General features: G+C 50.8%; 1 protein-coding gene across 1 annotated transcript in view; it reads right to left on the bottom strand.

The window, feature by feature from the left end:
- Positions 1-10623: 10623 nt before the first annotated feature.
- The window catches only part of LOC129545406 (BOS complex subunit NOMO1), a 55733-nt gene continuing 51716 nt past the window's right edge, over positions 10624-14640 (bottom strand). Inside the window, exons 29-31 of the mRNA XM_055409560.2 lie at positions 14263-14382; positions 11739-11831; positions 10624-11197 (exon numbers count right to left, since the gene is read on the bottom strand). Of these exons, the coding sequence (XP_055265535.2) occupies positions 11066-11197; positions 11739-11831; positions 14263-14382 (345 nt within the window). The 3' untranslated portion in view covers positions 10624-11065. The remainder of the gene's footprint in view (positions 11198-11738; positions 11832-14262; positions 14383-14640) is intronic.

The following is a 14640-nucleotide window of genomic DNA, read 5'->3' on the forward strand; positions in this document are numbered from 1 at the left end:
GGGCCAGTGCGTTTAGGGGAAAGCCTGGAGTGTGACCTCACATTTTTTGACGTGTGTCAAGGGGATAGCAATATTTGACAAAACCCTTGCATCATGTTCCCCATGGGGTCCCCTGCAGACCCCACCCAACCAGCTCCATGCACATGGCCACTCAGACCCTTGCTCACTGGGTCCCCAAGATTGATCACTATTCCAGGAGTTGCACAAAAATATGTAACAGCAGGACACTGGTGGCCTTGGGCCAGGTTTCCTAGAAGCAGAGCCAAAGACAGGGACTTGGGTGGGCAGGAGTTTTAAAGGGGTGGGGGTCTTTCAGGAGAAGGGAGGTGGGGGCCTGAGGAAGCTAAGGGGGAAGAGCTGAGCAAGAAGACGATGTCTTCCCTCGACCTGTGCTCCAGAGCACAGACTGCCCCACCCAGAGGCTGGGCCGGCCGTCCAGGCAGCTGTGTCTACTCCCTGGGGCAAGGGCGCCCCTCCCATCTGGAGAGGGCGCTTCTCCAGAGAAGGCACGGCTGTGACGCACTCATGGCGGCTGGGGAAAGGTGCCCTGGCCAGGCCAGCGGGGTCTGGGTCAGACTCGGCCTCTGCACAGTGTAGGCTGATAGAACTGTCTGAAGCTCTGAAAGGAAGGAGAGAATTCGCCTCTACTCATCGAAGCCTCTCAGAATACTGAGCATCTGTTGTGTGGGTAGTGACCAACCAGAACACTGTGACCAACTCCACTGTCACAGCCTCACCAGTGGGTATCACCTAACGTCAGCCCCGCCTCTGAGAAGGGATTACGCCATGAGGCAAGCCCTGCAGCGCGTGCTCTCCGAGCATCACTCTCCTGATCCTCACAGGGTCCCCAGGAATGCCCCCCTGCTCCCCATTTTACTATGGAACAGCCACAGGCTCCAGGGAGTTAGGCAGCTTGTCCAAAGTCACGCAGCCCAGTAAGCAACCGGGAAAAGACTCACACTCAGACCCGCCTGCCTCCAAGCCAGTGAATGGTTTTCCACTCTGCCTCACTGATTGAAAGATATTAAAAAAGAAGGCAAACAAAAGAAGCCCTGCTTCCAAGAGACACGAGGGTCCCTCGGTGATGCTGGGATCATGATTTTATCATGTTCAGAGGTGAATGAAAGGCACAGGAAACAAGTGATGTGTGATCTCCTGTCATGTTGGGAGACGCTCTTTCCCGAGAAATGTACATTTCACAGAATCAATATGCTCTGAAGCCTCAGAAAGTCGAGGAAGACACACAGCCCCAACCCCTGCATATGAGAGCCCTGTTGCAAGAGACAGTGGAATCAAATGGAATCATCTGGAGCAAGTAAGTTGTTAACATTCAATATTAATGATCCATTTCAGCCCCAAGGAAGTGAGCCGTGGGCTTTGCCCGGCTGTGTGTTCCACTGTTAAAAAGACTGACCTGTCCTGAGATGGGGATTCCTTGCCCTTCCTGCTAAAGGATGGTGACAGAACTGTGTCCCCTATCCTGGGGTCAGCAAATGTTTTCCTTAAAGGAACAAATAGATTATAAATATTTTGTGGGCCATGTGGATTTCCGGTGCAACAATCCACTCTGCCATTGCCCCGCAAAAGCAGTCATAGATGACATGTAAATAAACAGGCTGGCTATGTTCCAATAAACCTTTATTGACAAAAATGCCCCCCCCCCCCGATCTGACCCATGGGCCACCCCCTGTCTATCCTATTCCTTGGCTTTTCCAGGTAACCAATGTGTGCAGTCTGGATGCCAGGCCATTTCCTGGCCTCAGGACATATCCCTAACTTGGGCTTTTTGTTCCTTGGGGTCACTGGCTACATTGAAGGTCAGACAACAGAGGTTAGATGGCATAATATGAATTCATGCCCACAAACTAAACCAGGAAAAATACTACGAGGCTGAGCATGTGACATTGCCACATTCAATCTTTTTCAAACAAATGTTTAAACTTTTTATTTTAGAACAGTTCTGGGAAAAGATAGTACAGTTTCTGTATGCCCACATATTGATGCATTATTATTAATTAAAGTTCAAATTTATTCAGATTGCCTCATTTTTATTCGTATCCTTTTTCTGGGCCCTTTATTTCTTCAGTCATTAATCTATGTCAGTATGGTACCATGGGTATTTATTCTGTACTTTGAGTTATAATCCAGTACTGTTGCTGCTGCTGCTGCTGCTAAGTCACCTCAGTCGTGTCCGACTCTGTGTGACCCCATAAACGGAAGCCCACCAGGCTCCCCCTTCCCTGGGATTCTCCAGGCAAGAACACTGGAGTGGGTTGCCATTTCCTTCTCCAATGTGTGAAAGTGAAAAGTGAAAGTGAAGTCGCTCAGTCGTGTCCGACCCTTAGCGACCCCACGGACTGCAGCCTACCAGGCTCCTCAATCCATAGGATTTTCTAGGCAAGAGTACTGGAGTGGCTTGCCATTACCTTCTCCAAATCCAGTACTACTTTATTCATTTTGTTGGTCAAAGTTGTGCCAGCTTTGACTGTGAGAGCTCTTTCAGCTGCTCCTGTGTCCATTTGAGATGCTCCCCTCCCTCCCCATCATCAATGTGCTGATTTGTCTTGATTTGTTTAGTGCCCCTGAAACAGGCTGGGACCTGGGACCCTTTGCTGCCCTGTTCGTATCTGGACAACCCTCTCTAGCAACAAAATACAGAGGAACGATGACGGATTAAAAATGTGTGCACGCACGGTTGGAGCAAATTATGGCTGACAAGATACCAAGCGACCAAAAACCCAACTGCCACTTTTGAAGAGCCAGGAGAAAAAACAGGGGATGGGGAGCAAAAACAGGGTCCTGTACATGACCCCTGCACTCAACACCAAAGTGAAATTGAAAGTCGCTCAGTCGTGTCTGACTCTTTGCAACCCCATGGACAATATATATATATATATATATATAGCCTGCCAGGCTTCTCTGTCTATGGACTTCTCCAGGCCAGAATACTGGAGTGGGTAGCCCTTCCCTTCCCAGGGGATCTTCCCAACCCAGGGTTTGAACCCAGGTCTCCTGCTTTTCAGGCAAATTCTTTACCATCTGAGCCACCAGGGAAGTCAGACCAACACCAAAGAGATGGGCAAACCGCCTAAGCCACCCTCCTGCCCAATCCCTGGACACACCTCTACCCTCAAGCCACATAAGGAACCAGCTTGTCCCACCTTGCAGAGCAGGCAAGGGACCCTGTTACTTGTATTTGCTCCCTGCTGCTGTAGCAGGTACCCCAATAAAGCCTTGCCTGCATGTCTTGTCTGGCCTCTTATCAATTTCTGTTGATCAAGGAGGAAAAGAACCCTGGTCAGGATCACTTCCTCACTTTCCGACACTATAGGATGCTCCCAGCTCATCTTACATATCCCACCCCAGTCCTAGAATCAGGCACTTCTCCACAGAGCCCTGGTGCTTTTTATTGAAGAGGGGTGTTGTTAGAGAATGGGGATCTAGGCCCTGGGGGTTTGTTGACGCTATGCTGTCATTCCTTCTAGCCCCACTCAGCTGGCAGAGCAAAGAAGCATACGTATGTCACAAGGCTGTGTGTGTTCACATATGTATAAACATTTCCAAATGCAACCATCTGTGTCTGTATGAAACTTGAGTTCATACTGACGTCTCCAACTCTCATCCATCACCACACAGATCGTTCTAGTCTTTGCTTACTTGTCCCGTTCCACTCCCACCATGAGAAACTGGCTCCCACATTCACCATCCATTTACCTGTTTAATTTCAGTATGCACAGATAATGCTTGGGCTTCCCAGGTGGCGCTAGCGGTAAAGAACCTGCCTGCCAATGCAGGAGATGTAAAAGACTTAGGTTTGATCCCTGGGTTGGGAAGATCCCCTGGAGGAGGGGCATGGTGTGGATTAGTCAACCATTTTGACCTATAAAAGTGGCAGTTTCATCGGTTCATCCTAAACAGAAGACAAGTCTGAATTGGTGACATGGTCTCGAGTCATGTGGATGGATCGTGACCAACATTATTACTAATGACCATTCATTCATTTGGGATTCCCTGGTGGCTCAGATATCCGGGAAAGAGTTTGCCTGCAATGCACGAGACCTGGGATCGATCCCTGGGTTGGGAAGATCTCCTGGAGAAGGAAATGGCAACACACTCCAGTATTCTTGCCTGGAGAATCCCATGGATGGAGGACCCTGGCGTTTAAGCCTGGCTGCATGTTCTCACCACTAAACCCCAGTCACGGAGCAGGATCTGGCATAGACTAGATGCTCAGATTATGCTTGTCTAATGAACCAATGTCTCCCCACCCAAATCAAACTTTACAAAGTGCCCACTAGACCAGAGGTCAGCAGGCCTTGTCCACAAAGGGGCAGATAGCAAATATTTCAGGGTTTGTGGGTCATACAGTCTTTGCTACAACTACTTACCTCCACTGTTGTCGGATTAAAATAGCCACAGAAAACCTGCACATGAAAGGGCATAGCTGTGTTCCCATAACACTTTATTTACAAACACAGTAGCTAACTAGTTGGCCTGGTGGGGTTGTAGTTTTGGGGAGGGGATTGTTTGGTTTTTTAGCAACTTGAAACTTTTTTTAAATTGAAGTATAATTGATTTACCCTGTTATGTTAACAAAGTGATTCAGATATATATATGTGTGTGTGTGATTCAGATGTATATGTGTGTGTGTGTGTGTGTATTTAAGTTTCAGGTTCTTTTCCATTTAGGTTATTACAAGATATGGAACATAGTTCCTTGTGCTATACAATAGGTCTTAAAGAGTGTATTAATCCCAAACTCCTAATTTATCCTCCCCTACTTTAGTAACTATAAGTCTGTTTTCTCTGTCTGCAGACAATTACTATAGAGAACATTATGGAGGTTCCTTAAAAAAAATAAAAATAGAGCTACCATAAGATCCAGCAATCCCACTCATGGGCAAATATCTGGAAAAGATGAAAACTGTAATTCAAAAAAATACATGTAGCCCTATGTTCATAGAAGCACTATTGATAATAGCCAAGAAATGGAAACAAACTAAACGTCCTTCAACAAATGAATAGATCAAAAAGATGTGCTACATAAATACAATGGAATACTATTCAGCCATAAAAAGAATGAAATACACATGTGTGGCAGAATCCTTTCGCTGTCCACCTGAAACCGTCACAGCATTGTTAATCTGCTATACTCCAATACAAAATTAAAAGTTTTTTTTTGAAGAAAAGAATGAAATGATGCCATTTGCAGCAACATGGATGGACCCAGAGAATATCATACTAAGTGAAATTGGACAAAGATAAATATCATATGGTATCACTTATATATGGAATTCTAAAAAGTTATACAGGTAAACTTATTTGCAGAACAGAAGTAGGCTCTGGGGGGCAGGGTTTGCTGACCCCCACCCTCAAGCACTGTCACTCTGAGACCTTGTCTTCACACAGGATCAGTTCTTTGCCACTGTTAACTAAGAATCAGTCATCACTTCGGTGAAGTGTTCCTGAAACTGGCAAGGGAAGAAGCATTTTGGGTAGGCAGCAAAATGTTCTTCCTCCGTGTACCCATCCACCCCAGCCCTGAAGAGGAAGCGAGAGAGGCCCATCTGGAGTTTGAGCACTCAGCAGCGGTCAGCCACCTCTTCCTCTCAGCTCCAAGAGCAGAAACAAGATAAAAATGCAGCAGCTGTCAGCTTCCCTCCTCTAGCCAGCCGTCTCCCCTGCAGACTAGACAGGGAGGGGCAGCCATCAGTCCCCGGAGGCACAGATTCTGCACAGACGTGGGGACCACTTGTTCCGATGCATTCATCTATTTTACAGACTCTTCAAATTCCAAAAAGCAAATGCAAGATGGGCTGCTGTTTAATCCCCACGGTGGAACAGTGAAACAGTCACTCATCCGAAAGGGCATGGAAGTGCGCGCATCGTAGACGAGCCCAGGTGTGGGGGGACAGCAGAAGGACTTAGTGACCGTGGTCAAGATCCCCCTGCAATCCCACCACTGAATCATGAAGCGTGAATGCTCCCCCCGAGAATGGGGAGGGTGGGGGTCTCTGCACACCTTCCCACCTGGGACCTGGCACACAGTAGGCCCACAGGAAGATGAGCTTCTTCCCTCCCCTGGGCATGTTGTAACAAAGCCATGGTTATTTGCTAATGAAAAGATAAAGCCAGAAATGATAAGTGACTGTGACCTTATCATTTTGTTGCGAAGGGAGCAGAGCTGACTTCTATTGGTTTTGCCCACCCGGGATCCCTTGTTTCTCTGGGAAATGCACATCCCCTCTGCGGGAGCCTCGCATGGCGTGGATGGAGCTGTGGCTTGGGGCCTGGCCAGGCCCCTGCGGTCCTGCAGTTTGCCCATCAGTCCTTCACCTTCCCTAGATGGACACAGGGTCTGTGGGTTGGGAATTCTCCTTCTGTTGGGCCTGCAGATTGGGATGATTTAGGCCCAAAGCTGCAGGGTGACCACCTTCTATAGAAGCAGGACAGGCAGAAGTCAAAAGCCAGTTTTCCCAAACTTCACTCACAGTGGAAGTCTCCCCACAGCTGCCCTGCCTCAGGCAGAGCACGCCTGAGCAAGAAGCCGTGGACCTGGTTTCAATGTCGGTCGGTTTCCAGCAAAGGGCTCTTTCAGAGCTAAGCACTGAGAGCTGGCATAGAGCCTTGATGGAGGGAAGAGCACGGTCAACTCACAAAGGGAAACAGAACTGGGAGGCTAAGACAGACCCTGGATGCAGCCACAAATGGAGCCAGACATTCCTGGGTTTCTCCACTACACTGGCAGTGAAATGCCCCATTTTGCTTAAGCTAGTTGGAGTTGGACTCCTGTTACTTGAAATGAAAATAGCCTTGACTAATACAGGTAGAAATACATTGATTTACTGGAGGTCTCTCAGTCACTGTCCATTGATGATAGACCTTTATTGAGTACTGTTCCAGCTACCTAGTGTTGCATAACAAATTACCCCATAACTTAGAGGCCTAATACAATCATACATCACGTTCAAAGATTCTGAGTCAGGAATTTGAGAAGAGTTCAGCTGGGCAGGTTTCTGAAAGGGTCTCTGAAGCAGCAGCAGTCCGATGTTGGCTGGGGCTGCAGTCATACAAAGGCTTGACCAGGGCTAAAGGATCCAAGTCCAAGGCCCCTGAAGTGCCTGGCTGACAAATAGGATTGGCTGCTGTCCAGGGACCTCAGCTCTCCAGGGGGCTGCCTATGTATCTTCATACAAGGCCGCTGGTTTCCCCCAGGAACAAAATGGCGAGTGCAAAGCCCTTTATTATTTATTTTTTTATTAAAGTATGCTGTGTGCTCAGTTGCTCAGTCCTGCCTGACTGTGGCCTCGTGGACTGAGGCCACCAGGCTCCTCTGTCCATGGAATTCTCCAGGCAAGAGTGGGTTGCCATCTCCTGCTCCAGGGTATCTTCCCAACCCAGTGATTGAACCTGAGTCTCTTGCATCTCCTGCTTTGGTAGATTCTTTACCTCTGAGCCACCTGGGAAGCCCTTACTGAAGTATAGTTGATTTACAATGCTGTGCAATCTCTGCTGTAAAGTAGCTCAGTTACACACATTCTTTCACTATGGCTTATCACAGGATATTCAGTTTAGTTCCCTGTGCGATATATTAGGACCTCGTTGTTTATCCATTCTAAATGTAATAGTCTGCATCCGCCAACCCAGCTCCCAGTCCATCCCTCTCCCTCCCACTCTTCCCCTTGGCAACCATCTGTCTATTTTGTCTGTGATTCCGTCTCTGTCTTATAATCTGTGTCATATTTTAGACTCCACATGTAAGTGACATCATACAGTATTTGTGTCTCTGTCTGACTTACTTCACTTAGCATGATAATCTCTAGCTGCATCCATGTTGCTGCAAATGGCCTTATTTCGGTCTCCTTTATGGCTGAGTTGTATACATACGCACCACATCTTCTTTATCCATTCATCTGTTTGTGCAATGCCCTTTATAACCCCATCTGAGAAGGCACACATCACCACTCACGTCTGAGTCCAGCCCTGACTCAGTGTGCGAGGGGACCCCATATGAAAAGACTGGGGGATTGTTGGGGGGAGTCAATCTGAGGCAGATTCCCTTCCTCAGGGCCCCACTGTGTGCAGGGCCTGGAACTGCGGATGGCTGAGACACAGTCCTCACTCGCAGTGAGCACTCAGCCTAGACAGAATGGAATGGAACCACACAAACTTTGTTCCCAGAATCCTTCCCAACGCTCCTCATCAGCTTGCTCCAGCTTTTGAAGAAAGGGAGAACGCTGCCCATTGGATTTGGATTTGTGCTGGGGAATTGGGTTTAAGCATTTAGCCGTGTAACTCTGGTTCTAGAAACAATGCTGAAGGAAAAGTTAAAGGCCTGACTCTCCGTTGCACACATGGCTACATGTCACTGTGCTTTGACTAAATTTATCAGAGCTCATGCCCACATCTCTGGCATATGACATTCTCTTTCTCAACACCTGAATTATCCCCAAGCTGGCACAAAAATGCCCCATCTCATTTTGCATGGCAGGAGACAGCTGAGCACAGCGGGTAAGACCTCCTGCACCCGGGTTCAAACCCCAGCTCCGCTACTTAGTGGCTGTGACATTTCTAAGTCTCAGTCTCCTCCTGTAAGGCAGAGTTAAAAACATGCTCATGTCATAAGGTCCTGAAGACCCAGCATGTCACGCATGAAAGGACTCAGTGTGGTGCCCGGCACATGGTCACCACTCCTTTCCACCACTGCTCGTCATTCACGGAGGTAATCATTCGCTTTTCCCTAATCTCATGAATTGTCTCTCGAAGAGTTGAACACAGACCCTTGAGAGTTGAGCACGAGGACCACCTCCTCCCCCTACCTCTCTCTGGTAGCCCCTGCCCACTACACACTCCCCATGCCCACCTCCAGCACCCCCCACCCACGTCCAACCATCCTTGCTGGTTGGATGATAACATTCCAAACAAAGGAAGCCCAGGGAAGACTAAGGTGAAGCCGGACCCTTAGAATGGCACTTCCCTGTCTGTCAGTCTTTGGGGGCATCCTCACTGAGGCTGGGCTACTTTAATAAGCAAAAAGGTGCAAGCAAGGGAGTTCTTCAGGGACCCGTCATTTAAGACATCTTTAATTTCTCAGGGGAAAAAAAAATCTGTCTAACTTTTGCTGCATTTAAACTCCTCTATCCATTCATCCTCACACCTCAAAGAGGGGACAGGGGAGTTGTCCTGAGATTGCCAGATAATGAAAACAATCACAGGGAACAGGCCAAACTTCCATAGGGGCTGAGAAAGGCAGCAGCCTTCTTCCAGGAACAGAGCCCTTTCAGAAGATCCACCGGCAAGAAAGGTGACCTGCAGCAGCGACAGGGGAAGACTGCCCCTTCATGGCAGCGTCTGGAACTGAATGGAACATATTGACATTTAGTTGTATCTTCCACGAGCTCTTAACCTTTACACTGCATCAATAAAAAGCCCCATTAACATTTAAAAGGCATGTTTCTGGGTGTCCACTTGGAAGAAGAGTTAGAAAACACTCCAAGAAATGGATTATGCATCTCGTCTCTCCCAGATCTCCAAGAGTGTACTTCCTTCCACAGTGAAAAAGTAATACCTGTGAAATGGCCAAGAGCCCAATAGCCGCTGGAATGGAAATGCAGCAGCTCTTGGGGAGGCCCCCTGGAGCCCAGAAATCCTCAAGCTGACTGTCCTCACTGGTCATGGCACCCAACAAGACCTCCTGCCTTACTCCTCTTTCCATTCCAGGTCCTTCCAGACTCAGCCTAAACATCGTGCCGGGGAAGCTTCCCTAAGCTCTCAAGTGGGACCTGACCTCTGCTCTGTGCCCCTGTGGCCACTTGAGCCTCCTCCACGAGGAAGCCTTCGGCTCTCCGCCCTGCCCTGTCCACTGACCGGCTTGTCTTCCACCCAGTGATGGATGGGTTGTGCGCTCTGAGAGCAGGTGCCACGTGTCCACGTCCTCGCCTATCCACGCATTCGTTCATTCGTTCCTTCTAAAGTGCCCGCTCCACACGGAGCGCTAGGGACACAAGGAACAACACGGGGGGTGGGGGGAGGGGGGCTCGTCCTCATCCAGCTTCTGAAGTTTATACTGTTGTCTGCTCTGCTCGTCTCATAGCCCCGGTGCCTGTCACACGTGGAGCTCAGTAAGTGTTGGATGGCTGGATGTCCCTGCTTCCAATGTAATTTAATTACTTCCCATAAGAATGAAATTAATGCTGCTCAAATGCTGAGAATTCCTGTGGATCCCTTATGCAAACTGGCAGCCTTCAAGCTTCACACAGCCTACGTATGCATTTTGTTTGGCCAGAAGTTACAAACTGAATTTGTCGTTAACATTTAAAACTTGGAAGAGTTCACAGAAAACTCAGTTTTTCCGGCTTCTCTAGAGACGTGAACGCGTGACCCCACAGCACAGAGGGGGTGCCTCTCGGACTCCTTCAGCCAAGGCGGGGCTCTTCACACCATCACCCCTGCCCCAACCAAGGCGGGGCCTTTCAGGCCGTCACCCCCACCACCTCTCCCGTTTTCCTGTCACTGAGGCTGAAAGCCAGCTGCCACGTGTCACCTTGGGACGCACGCGTCCCTCCAGGTGGCTCGATCGTGACCCCAGCATTAGGCCAGGGTCCTTCAAGGACTGCACCCGAGATGAGCTACAACACAAACAAGTGGGCCACTTTATTGACTTTTGACCGCATAACACACCCTCTTAGGAGTACACACAGGCTGTGCGGTTTCCAGCAGGGACCTCAGATGCACAGGGACGTTAGGGGAGGGTCAGTCCAACAGGAGCTTGATTTGGGAGTCTAGACACCCATTTACTGGAATTCTTTTTGCACATGAAGCTGGAAGACTCCGGATAACATTCACACACCACCAGCACAGCTTAAACATTTCTTTAACAAAAATAAAAACAATAAATTATCTTCGACTCAGAAAATCAATTGTGCTCTGCAGAGTGACAGGAGGGTCCCTTCACGGTGTCACATCGGGGCCGGGGAGGGGAGGCTGACGGGTGGCTGTGCCCACGGAGCTGATGACAAGAGTCACATGCGTCCTCCACGCCAGGGGCCTGTCCCGAGGGAGAACCCTCATGTCCGCCTTGTCTTCTGTTTCTTGGCTTGTCTCTTTGCATCTTCCAGGCCGCTGTTGTCAGAGGCCGTCTGGCCAAGGGCTCGGACTCCCTGCAGGCGGCTTGTCAGCTGTAGCAGCAAGGGGATGAGCTGGGAAGAAAGAGGGTATGAGAGAGAAGGGCTCCAGGAGAAGACTTCTGTCCAGCAGGACCTCAAAATCCCTGCCCCCGACCTGCCCCAGCACCCCTCGCCCAGGCCCATCACCACCCGTTCTGTGCTCTCAGGCCAGTCGAGCACAGGTCTTTGTACTAGAGAGGGTCACCAGAGACCCAGAAGTACTTCAGGGTTAAGGGGTAGGAGGGATACAAGAGGCTTCTAGCCTTGAAAGGAGGCCTTGGCATTGGTGTTGACCTAAAGAGACCTGAGTTTTATCCCTGGGTTGGGAAGAACCCCTGGAGAAGGACATAGCAACCCACTCCAGTATTCTTGCCTGGGAAACCCCATGGACAGAGGAGCCTGCTGGGCTACAGTCCATAGGGTTGCAAGAGTCGGACTGGACCCAGCTAAAAAACCATTATCATGAAGTGCGGTCACCTCTGTAACAATGGACATTCCTCCCCGGCCACATCCCAGCTGTGAGGGATCCTACCCCACACACACACCTGCTGCCCTGAGGGCTCGGGACCCCTACCTTGTCGTGGTTGTAGCCGGCCAGCAGAACAAGCAGTGTCAGGGGCAGGGCGATGTAGGATCCCTGGGCGATGTCCTGCTCGGGCAGCTTCCTCTGCAAACACCCGGAGCACCGTCACCCCAGACCAGCTCTCTGCCAGCACCCCATCCACAGCCCAGACCTGCCCGGCCTCCTCAAGACCCCTAGCACCCACGTGACCCAGACACTCAGTACCCAAAAGAAGTAACTGAAGTGACACAACTAAATCTCAAGTGAATCCTCTGCCACACAAACTGCCCTCGCTTGCTCTCCAAAGCTCAGGAATGACCACATTCTAAGAACGAGGTGCTCCTCACCCCGGATCCTCCACCATCTACACTGAGGAGACAAAGAGCCGCGGGCGGCAGGGGACCCCTGTGGCTGAAAAGCACAAGGGTCTCATTTTGCTGAGCCCCGGCCACACCCAGGGACTCCTTCCTCTAAGGAGGCATCGAGAACCCGCTGTTCCAGACTCGGGGACACAGTGAGCACCAAGCAAGTGCCAGAGGTCACACCCAGTGAGGCGGTGAAGCAGTGCTGGAGACCCGAAGCAGTGCTGGAGACCTGGGGCCGCTCACCCTTCCTTCCAGGGGAGGCCAGGCTGTCAGCTGGGCCAGTGAGAACAGAACACAGTTCCCAGCCTCCCTCGCAGCCAGGTGGGGCCCCGGGACCAACTCTGGGCACAGAACAGGAAGAGGAGTGACGAGTGCCACACCCAGGCAGTACCCTGCGTGTGCCTTTCCTCCTTGCTGACTGGACAGCCTCTAGCCAACGGTGCCATTCCAGGAAGGGCATCCTCCTCTGCTGGAGGACGGCAGAGCCACGGAGAGGAGGAGCACGACACCTAGGAGCTTCCGCACAACTCCCAGAAGGTCAACCTAAGACAGAACCTTCCCTCCTGCTAAAGCCCTGAAGTGCTGGGTTTCTGTAATGGCAAATAAACCTATATCCCAACTAGCTCACTCCACCTCGACAATGGAAACAAATTAAAGAACTTTCGGATGATGATAAAACAGGTTAACAAGCCATAGAGCTGTTCTCAAGGTGCAGCCCGGGAGCTTCTGTCAGGAGATCTGCACAGCCCACACTGTTCGCATTACACTGTGAAGATACCGTGTGTCACTTTCTCTCATGTTCCTACAACGGGACCGGGGACGTTCCCAGAGGCCGCACCTGGGATGTCCTCACTCTGACAGGTAACAGGACGTGTGGCCTGCAGATGCTTGTGTTTTCAGCATGGCTCAGTTTTCATTTCTAATATGATAGATATACATATAACCCACACAAACCAAAGGTCTTTGAGATTCGCAACTAATTTTAACAGTGTAAAGAGGTCCCAAGAGCAAAGCATCTGCGGACACGCAGGAAGGAGGAGGACCATAAGGGCCTCTGACCCAAGACAACAGCCCGAGCGAGACGCTCCCTTAATAAACAGAAGAATAGCAGCAGGATCCCTAACTGTCTGCCCCCACATTTTTTGACTTGTCTTAGATCCCAAACCAGTTTCCATCAAAGTAAATCCTTGAGAGCAAGTTGGAGTCAGTGGGGAGAGGCAGAGCAACTGTGAGGTGAAGCTTTGAGGACCGCAGTCCAGGCTCCAGGCTGGGTCTTCCCGTGTGACCATAGGCATTCACGTTAAGACTTGGTTGACTCAACTATAAAATGGCGATAATAAAAACAGCACCTACTGTGGGGAATGACGAGGTGTGTGAAATACTGGGTGACACATGAGGAATGCGGTTGTCAGTACTGACGTTCAGCACGAGGTGCAGTGAAGCGCCCTGACGACCCTCATAAGCGTACGGTGCTGAGCCACCCCGCCGGCGGCTGGGACGTGACAAACCTGGCTCTGCGGAGCACCCCCCGGTAAGCTGCTCAGTCTTTCTGAGCCACCAGAAGAATGGAAGCGAGCCACCTCCCCGTGAAGGACTGGGATGAGGACCCCCAGGCCTTCCCTCCCCTGGCACGGGGCTCTGCTCCCACAGTCTCAGAAGTGGGACCACACTCCTGGCAGCAGGGACGAGGCCTGCTCGCTTGGGCCCCAACTGGTGGCACTTCCATGCCGCCTGGGCTGCCCACACGCTCCCCGGAGCCGGGAGGCGTCCTGCCGAATGTCCAGGCTGCAGCCCTGGCGTCCTCCCCGGAGGTACTGCTCCTTCCTGGGGTTGCGTGCGCCTCCACACGGAGACAAACAGTTCCCGACGTGCTCGTCTGTCACCTCCTCAGTCTCTGCTGAGGTGAACGAGACAAGTGCTCCCTCCTGGGGTCAGAGGAGGAGCCCTCTACTCAGCGTAAGATCGTGGAGGCCAAGTCACCAGGCACAAGCCGGAAACCAGCAGAAGGGCCACATCCAAGTCCAGGCTCCCTACACACGAGCCTCCCGCCTCTCTCTACCCCAGGGACAAGGACTCCCACCAAATCCCCACACGGATGGAGGTCTGAAAAGCACTCAGTGACACCTTGGAACCCCTTCACACTCCACGCCCAGAAGCCCCCTTCTCCTCACCGTGGGATTGAAGACCAAGGTGATGTGTTTGTGGTAGCCCACAGCCGTGAAGGACACCTGCGGCAGCACGAAGTCGTACTGGGACCTGGGCAGCGTGGAGTCCAGAAGAACCACGTAATTCTGTGCACAAGGAGGGGGGAACGGTTTTCACAAAGAGCAGTTGGGGCAAACTAACTCCTAATGCATGACTGTGACGTAAAGGACTCCGTGCTTCCTTTAGAAACCCCCAAGTTTACACCTCCACGCCTAGGTCACTAACTTGCACGTGGCAGCCTCAGCGGGCCAGTCCAGCAGCATCAGCCGCACAACCCTGCCATCTCCGAACAGGCGCTTGGAGCCCGCGGCTCGTCTTTATAAGTGTATCCAACCATGGCGGCT

The sequence above is a fragment of the Moschus berezovskii genome, chromosome 27, assembly GCF_049115385.1.
Source record: "Moschus berezovskii isolate FMDL1 chromosome 27, NW_MosBer_1.0, whole genome shotgun sequence".
In the NCBI taxonomy this organism is placed as follows: domain Eukaryota; kingdom Metazoa; phylum Chordata; class Mammalia; order Artiodactyla; family Moschidae; genus Moschus; species Moschus berezovskii.